Below are 8,474 nucleotides of genomic sequence, written 5' to 3'. Positions count from 1 at the left end.
TTTTGTGAAAAAGTGGAGGGGGGGGGGGGGGGAAAACCTGGTAAGCCAGAGAGGGGTTTTTTTAGTTGTTTGTCTGTGGGTTTGGCAGGTTCTTCTGAAGTACCAAATATTCATGGGAGTTAAGGCACCTCTAGACCTTCAAAAATCTGGACTGAAGTATGATTACAAAAGTAAGCAACGTGTACCAAGACAGATGCATCCAAGTGTCTAAAGCATATTCAAAAGTAGGGTTAATAATTTTAAAAATAGTATCATCTGTCCCACATCAAAGACATCCATTTCCCTGCGCTATCCCAGAGACAGTAGGTGGATAGTAAACTGAATATATACATTTGGCTGTACATATAATAGAATGTTTACCACAGCTATTTTGACCTGAAGATTTTCTGGGCATCTGTACCATTCACCTAAACTTACAGCACAAGACAGAGAATGGGAAAAAGTAAAAAACAAAACACATGCAAAAAATTAAAATCCTGCCTAGAAAGTGCACGGTGTATGATTAAAAAAAAATAAATATCTTTGCTGTGAAGGTTTGAACCAGTACATGAGACACATGGTAGTACCTCAAACCTTTGAATTTCCCCTTCTCTTTGTAAGAAACTAGCAGAGTATTAACATTTTCTTTAATACTGACCATCGACTTAACAGCACCAACAGGATACATAAGAGTCTCAAAAATGGTTAGCAGTTTTGCCACTGAGATCTTGTTAGTTTAATTGGGCCGGACAGACGGGACTCTGCAAACAGGATCTCCTACCAACTTCTACTGGATTTAGTGTTATTTCAGTTCTTATACTCTGTCAAAGCTCTTTTCCATGACTGTGATCCAAACTCCAGTGCTAGAAGCACTAAAGCCCTTAGCTCCTCCTACTGCTCTCCTAGACACAGACAAGACCACGAATAACCTCATCCTGTCAAAACAGATCCCCCAACTGTGGTGAGAGCCCAAGCCAACAGCTTTTGAAGAGAATGGAAACCTCTCTAAACATTGCAGGGATTTATACTACCCCTTGAATCCAAAAGATGTTAAGAAAGAATTAAGGAAAACTTTGGCACCCTGATTAATTAGTTACACATTAACAACATGGTGAAGAGCTGACATCACGGAGGCAATTAAAAAAGCTCATTTAGGAGCCTATAGTGCAGAATGGCAGCTGTGGGGATGACTGATAGCTGATACCCCTGTCACTTTAAGACTTTCACAGTCTGTCAACTGTTGCCTTCATATTGAGTCCAAACCCCTGCTATGCCCAGGTTAGCTGAGCCTTCAAGCATCCTCTTATTAGAAAGATTATTAATAAGCAACAGCTCCTTACTCCAAATTCTGTCTAGGCTTTCTTTGGCTCTAAACTATGCTTCCTGATCACCTTATGCAACTCCTATGAAACATCTGCAGTAATACAGCACATCCTAACCATGTCTAGTTAGGAGGAACTGTGGCCAATGCAAAAAAAAGCACTCTTTTTAAAAGAAAAACTGCTAATTATTTTTGCCTTTTAAGAACAAAATGGTATTGACTTGATCAATGAAACAGGTGAACACAAAGGCAGCCAGGCTTTTGTGCTTCAGGTATATGCAGTATTAGAATACAATACAGAAGGGCAAGAAGGAATTAACAGGCTCATTTTGGTCCACTGCATCTTTGAGAGATACTACGCCATACCTCTTCACCTGCCACCCTCCCAGATCATATCATCCTCACGATGACAGCATGAATAACACTGGAATCGGGGTGCTCATTCCCACCTCTCCGCTTGGAAACAGAGGGGAAAAACCCTTTCAGAAGCTTCCTGCAACTTTGGAAACTCCTCTGAAAAGGGTCCAGGGACTATTGCTCTTCCAGTTAATTCAGCTCAGAGTGATAACCAGCAGGAGTTCACAAGCACATCCTCAGTTATAAACTGAGATGGCTCTTTGTACAAAAGGACACCTATGGCATTCCCTCAGCTGTGGAGCTGACCCTTTAGCAGACAGTCTGTGCAGGACCACCGCTGCTCTCACTACAGAGAGGGGAACCACCGTGATTTCAGTGTACATCTGCGTGTGGCTATCATGCATTCTGGATCAGCAGAGGCAGGCAGATACAAGCTGCACGGATGAGAGCATGGTTTTGGGAAGGGTTATACCTTCTCTTCATTGCTGATGTTCCGGGTGGAAGTTCTCCAAGTGATGGAAGGGATTGGGTCCCCAGATGCCTCACAGGTCAGTGTAATCTGATCCTCCAGCTCCATCGCTGTTTTATTCTCCACGTAGGTGATTTTGGGTTTTGCTGAAAAGAAAAAGCAACCTTCACTCGGTGCTCAGAATGAAGCTCGCCTGTCAACAGCAATGTTTGACACAAGCAACATTGGGGGAAAAGGCTTTTCTACACATGCCTACAGCTGAGGCTTGTAAAAGAGTACTAGAAGAGGGTATATCCAAAGTAGAACCCATTTAACAGTGTACAAATGATCAATCCCTGGGATTATCAGATAAATCTTCCACCTCACTGTCTACTTTATCTGCCCCAAATTAGCCTTTTGACAAGCAGCTTTGTCAAGTGGCTGCAGAGGGATGGGACAGGGAGAGTGACAGTCCTTAACACTCCCAAATTCCTGTAAGATAGGAAAGCTGCTGATTCACTCCTGCAAGTTTGGGGTCATTCACACTGTGGTGTTCACCTCCCTGTCCAGGCTATAGGAAGTCCCAGTGAAGTAGTAAAGCCCTTTTAACAGCAGCTTTGGCTGGGTTAGGATTCAGCCCTATGGGCCTCGAAGATATTTCACGTAGCATGTGAATCTCACACCAGCCCCTGCACAGGGCTGAATTTCTTTTATCAGAGAGGAAGGAGAATGGAGTTGGCATCTGTTTCAGACACACACAATCTGTTTGCCTAGCACGATGGCAGAGGTGCATAGCATTACTTGGGAAAGAAGCAGCGCTGGACAAGCCCCATCAGGCATTATCTGGGCTAAGTAGGTTACTTTCAGCTTGCACTAGTGAGCTACCAATAGCCAACTGGTTTGGAAAGGGGGGACAGTAAGAGCGTGTTTACCAAAGACTTTGAGATGAATGGTGGCATCCTGCTCCCCAGCTTTGTTCTCAGCGATGCAGATGTATTCTGATTCATCACTCTTATCCACCTTCTTGATGATGAGCTCGGACCCATCGTAGTTAAAACTGTATTTCTCTTCATCATCACCCTGTTCTATTGGCTCTCCATCTCTGCAGGACACAAAGCACACTGGCCACGTTGCTATTTTTTTTTCAGACTGCTTGTTAATGCCAGAACTAAATTACTACACTGAAACCCCTCCGAGAAACTCCTTGAGAGGGACCACCAACTTTTCCTTTCTCTATGTGCTACAAAGCTTACATTTTGATCTTTTCCTAATACCTCCTCCCTTAGGGCTCTTGGCAGCTGAACCTTTTACCTCCTGACACACATCATAGCTGCGACAGAGTTAATTTTCTTCATAGTAGCTCACATGGTGCTATGTTTTGGGTCTGTGACCAGAACAGCATGGATAACACAAGGATGTTTTAGCTATTGCTGAACAGTACACACACAATGTCAAACAGTTTTCTGTTTCTCACACTGCCCTGCCAGCGAGTAGGCTGGGGGAGCGCAAGAAGTTGGGAGGGGACACAGCTGGGACAGCTGATCTGGCTAAACACCTGCCTGCCAAGGGGAAGTAGGGAATGAATCCCTGATTTTGCTTTGCCTGCATGCACAGCTTTTGCTTTATATATTAAAGCGTCTTTATCCCAACCAACAGGTTTTTGGATTTTACCCTTCTGGTTCTCTTTCCCATCCCACTCAGGGGATGTGTAGTGAGTGGCTGTGTGGTGCTTAGCTGCCTACCGGGGTTAACCCACAAGAGAAGCTAACTGCAATTCCGTTATGAGGTCATTCTTTCTCTTGTGAGAAAACACAAATTAATCTTATTCCAGTTCAAATGTTGCTTTCCCTCCAGCCTGGTTTTCCAGACCTTGGTGAAAACACCCATGCTCACACACAATCAAGACATTGCACATAGCATCTTACTTTGTCCACGTCACAGTTGGCTCAGGAAAGCCATCAGCATCACATGCTAAGGTGACAGACTGGCTGAGGTTGGCAGTGGCATTCATAGTGGTTTGCCTAGCACGCACAGAAGGAGGTACTAGAAGAGAAGGAATCCATATTCAAGTTAGAAAGGACAGAAGATGTGAGCAAGAGTGAGCCCTGGAAGGCTCACTGTCAATCTCTGCAATACACACAGATGTCACTGGTAATTCAAACCCTTATGCCATCACCCGCAGGTTTCAATCAACAGGCTTGTTGCCTGAGCTCTCCAAAGCAATCAGCACAGGGAAGGATGGGCAGAGGTGGGGAGATGCACAGAAAATCTGTACTGTGGACAAAACCACCTGTGAGTCCCAGCAAGAGCAACACCTCACTCATGAGACACTTAAGGTTTCTTTTGACATGATAGTTTCCTGTCAACATCTGGTAAACAGTCAATTTCATGGACATTTTTATTTGACACAGCAGAGAAAGGTTAGTAAGCTGATGGTAAATCATGAGTGTGAATCTAAAGTAACATTTCCATCAGCAGCCTGGAGTGCAGGTGCTACATACCCTGCCCCCATAGTAGCCTTACTCAAAGCTGCTCACCATTTACGATGACCTGAATATCTTTGAAGTTGATTTCCCCACGAGCCAAGATCCGGCCCTCACAGCGGTATGTCCCTTCATCTGTTTTCTTGATTCCCCGTATCTGCAGGTAGTTGTTGGACAGGACTATAAATCGAACTGGAAAAGACAAAAGGAATTTTCATTCAAGGACCCTCAGGAAAGCTCATTGCAGGTAACAGGTTCTTCTTCTCTCCTTGCCCTTTCCAGGTTGACACAAGGCTTAGTGTCATAAAACTTCCCTTCCCATCATTTCACGGAGATGCTGCCTTAACTGGATATGACATGGCCAAGAAAGAAACCAGATGTGGATAGCAGGCAGACTGCTCTGGTGCTTTATATCACAAGTACACACAGAGAAATAAACAGATAAATATTCAATGTAAACATGTCTGTGTGTATATCAGTATCAGACAACAAGCAATTTGCAATGTGCCCCTCTTGCACAAGCGTGGCAGATTTCAAGTCTTACCACAGTTCCCTTGTGCATGCAATAAGCAGACGTGGGAAAACCAGCTGACACGTGGATGCTCAACTAGAGTCAGGGCTCTGTCCCTCTGCCAGTAAAATGTCCCTCTGGGCATGACAGCCTGCAGCATTTTGAAAGAAAGGGAAAGGTTCTTGCAAGGAGCTTTTAGCCTCTTTTGCAGCTTTTCTGTCTGATAACATTTATCTGAAATTTTTTTCTAGCATTCCTTGGCCAAGCTTTCCAGTGTCAAAGCCTAATGGCCATTTCTGTGGGAACATTATTGTCCCGCCATTGCCAAACCACAGCACCTTGAATAACACAATTCGCATCCGAAGATGTAGTGTCAGATACAAATTGCTTCTCTCCTCTCATTTCATCTCCTCAGCCCCTTGCACGAGCCCGATTTGACCCCTGAATGGACAAGCACCAAGACACCTCTTGTGCCTTACCATCTTTTTTTAGGATAACATCCCTGCCTTTGTGCTTCCAGATGATGGTAGGAGGCAGTGAGCTGACCACATCACACACTATCACAGCATCGTCCCCTTCCTTGAATTCCTGAGGAGTGGGAGCATTCTTGAACATCAGCTTTTCTGAAAACAACAGAAGGAGAAAGTCACTGCAGCTTTCTTGCACATCTCTAGCTGAGCCCCTGACTGAAGCCTGAGGAAAGCAAAGAAACCCCAGAGGACCATGTTCTCTAGAAATCCTTATGTTCCCGAGGGAAGGATAAATGTGTGCCCGACTGGATACACCACACTGCAACCCAGGAACCCCATGTCCCAGCCCTGCCTCCCAGGCATATCAGTGGGCCAAATCAATACCCTGCCTAACTCACCAATTTGTCCACACTGCAAAGAGAAAATGTCAACTTGGAACCGCTCAACTTTGCAGCAGGAAGGGGAGGAGCTGCTATCATGGCTCTGCTGGACAACATGCTTATTATAACCCTTCTGAAGGCATGATCCTCTTTACTGAAAACTAGTCTAATCTCATAGCATGTCTGTCATCCACAAAAGCTGCTCTCGCTGCTTACTCCTCCCAGACATTCATGATGTGCTACAATCTTCTCCTTCTACCCCTTGCCCTCCTGTCTTTCAGAAAAATTGAAGTAGACATGCTGGTAATGCTCTGACAGGCCAAGGTCCTAGTTCACACTTTCCTCTCAAAACCAAGAAAGGAGAAGGCTGCATCTTCTTAACATCTCCTTTCTTCCCACCCTCCTTCTTCCCCTTTAAAAATAGCCTTTTCTAGGAAGGTAGAATGGTTGCCTCCCTAATCTTGCCTCAGATATGTGCAAGGTAGATCAGAAAATAGCCTCGGAGCCGCTCCCTTACGGAAAATTTTCACATTGACGGTGGCCTCGGAGTCTCCCTCCTCCACGCTACTGACAACACATTTATAGATGCCAGCATCGTCAATGTTGGCGTTGTAGATGGTGAGGGTGGAGGAGAAGTCATCATTTCGCACCACCGAGATGCGCTGTTGGTTCGGCGTCAGCTTCTCACCGTTAGGGGAAAACCAGGAAATGTCTTTGTATTTGGCCTCCCCTGCCACTAGGGACAATAAAAGAAAACAGAGCAAATTGAAATGAGTTCTCAAGAAATCTGCACAGAGGGAATTAAATACAACCAGTAGCACTATGCAGAAGACTGACCCAGGGAAAGGGCTGCTGGTACCTGAGAAGCAAGCAAAGAAAATTCTCTCTCACAGCACTGTGAATGGTCAGCTGCTGTCCTGCAAAAACGATATTAGGTTGGTTTTATCATCTAGAGGGGTTCCCTCATTTTAGCCCAGAATAGGCTTCTATGCATCCTGAGATCCCATGTCCCGGTCCCTCCACTATGCAGATCAGCCTGAGAAATAAAAATCTCTTCCTGCTTCAGCTTCATCACATTTTCAGTAAATACCTGTATTTGTAGGCTGGGCTGCTTTGCATACCAAAGTGGTGACATTGCCGTAGCAGCAGTTCTGGCATTGATCAGCTTAAACCTCCGCTGCATCCAGTGTAAACCAGAATTGTTACTTGAAGCTGTCAAGAATCTTGAAGCTCACATCTCTGTGTTCCTCTGTAGGGCTTTGTCATTTGGGACAAACTCCTATTATTGGAGGGGCTTTAATTGATCCTACAGTTTTCTGAATGCATCATCACAACAGTGCTTGCTCAGAGTATACTTTCGCTTTTACAGCACACATTAACAAATTACTCTGCAGGTAAGCACTCTTGGATCAGATGACTTCATTACTTGTCCCAGTCAGTAGGTTCCTGAAGAAGTGTGGTCTTCTGATGGCATTTTTCTCCCAGAGCTCACTATAGCACCTATTTGCCCTCTGTCATGCTTCAGGATGCTATCACATCAGTGCTCCAACATACCAAATCCTCCCATTAGAAACCAAGCTGGCTGCTTTCAGGAGAACCTCTAAAGAGGACACAGGGATGCCAATTTGGAAAATGACATAAAATTGTAGGAGCTGCTTTGGGGCACATGGATTGTCAGCGCTGCACCACATCGCGCAGGAGAATGGCCTGGGGCAGCTGGTGGCCTGAACAAACAGCAAATGGTGTCACAAGAAATGCCGGCTTTCGGCAGCACTAAAATCCTCAGTTGCAGAAGTAACAACTCTAAAGTCACCTAGCACTCCTATTACTGCTGTTAGCAGTTGATTAGAGAAATAATTTGGAAAAATAACAGGTTTAATTTTAAATTCAAAAGATCAAAGAGTTGTGGAATGATGCAAGGTGCCATTGTTGTGGCTGTTGCTCAAGCTTAGAGACAACACTTCAGTACCTGTGTTTTCATTTTAAAATCTGTTTGCTGGAGCTGCTTTCTGCTGCCAGCTCTCAAGGGAGAATCCCTTTACTGTTTCCAGTAAACAGCATGTGTTGCCTGCGCTACACAGTCTTAAAAACCATAAGGGCATATCAGAAAGCAAGAGATCTTGCAGCTATACCTAGCACTGGAGTTTTATGTCAGAGTTAATACATTGACCTTCCCAGCAAACCCAGGGGAGACAACTGACGCCAGAGCCATTGCTCACCTTGACATAAGAAGAACTTAGATTCTCCAACGCTGATCTCCCCCTGGCTTGGAACAATGTCCACTTGTAGAGAGGCTGGAAAAGAAATGAGCATGCAGAAGATAGTTAGAGAATAGGAGTGGTCTTCAGCAAAAAAGCTTTGGCAGTCCAAGACCCTTTACCTTCTAACCAGCACATAGTCCCAGCTTTGAGTTTAGATGTTAAGGCTTCTAAATAATCCAAGTGGTCTTGCACACACTGTGCTGCAACAACAATCAATTTCACTTCTTGCAGAACTAGAGCTTTAAATTCTCAGAGAATTTAACT

General features: G+C 44.7%; 1 protein-coding gene across 1 annotated transcript in view; it reads right to left on the bottom strand.

Annotated features, from left to right (window-relative positions):
* Positions 1-8,243, bottom strand: part of NCAM1 (neural cell adhesion molecule 1) — a gene marked incomplete at its 5' end in the record, with an annotated part of 47,838 nt that extends 39,595 nt beyond the window's left edge. The window contains 7 exons of the mRNA XM_010086700.1: positions 2,130-2,272; positions 3,038-3,207; positions 4,031-4,148; positions 4,643-4,780; positions 5,579-5,722; positions 6,467-6,685; positions 8,169-8,243. Coding sequence (XP_010085002.1) covers positions 2,130-2,272; positions 3,038-3,207; positions 4,031-4,148; positions 4,643-4,780; positions 5,579-5,722; positions 6,467-6,685; positions 8,169-8,243 — 1,007 coding nt within the window. The remainder of the gene's footprint in view (positions 1-2,129; positions 2,273-3,037; positions 3,208-4,030; positions 4,149-4,642; positions 4,781-5,578; positions 5,723-6,466; positions 6,686-8,168) is intronic.
* Between the last annotated feature and the right edge of the window lie 231 nt (positions 8,244-8,474).

The sequence above is a fragment of the Pterocles gutturalis genome, unplaced genomic scaffold (genome assembly GCF_000699245.1).
Source record: "Pterocles gutturalis isolate BGI_N339 unplaced genomic scaffold, ASM69924v1 scaffold11011, whole genome shotgun sequence".
Classification (NCBI taxonomy): Eukaryota; Metazoa; Chordata; class Aves; order Pterocliformes; family Pteroclidae; genus Pterocles; species Pterocles gutturalis.
The sequence above is the reverse complement of the archived record's forward strand: the minus strand, read 5'-3'. Positions and strand labels throughout refer to the sequence as shown.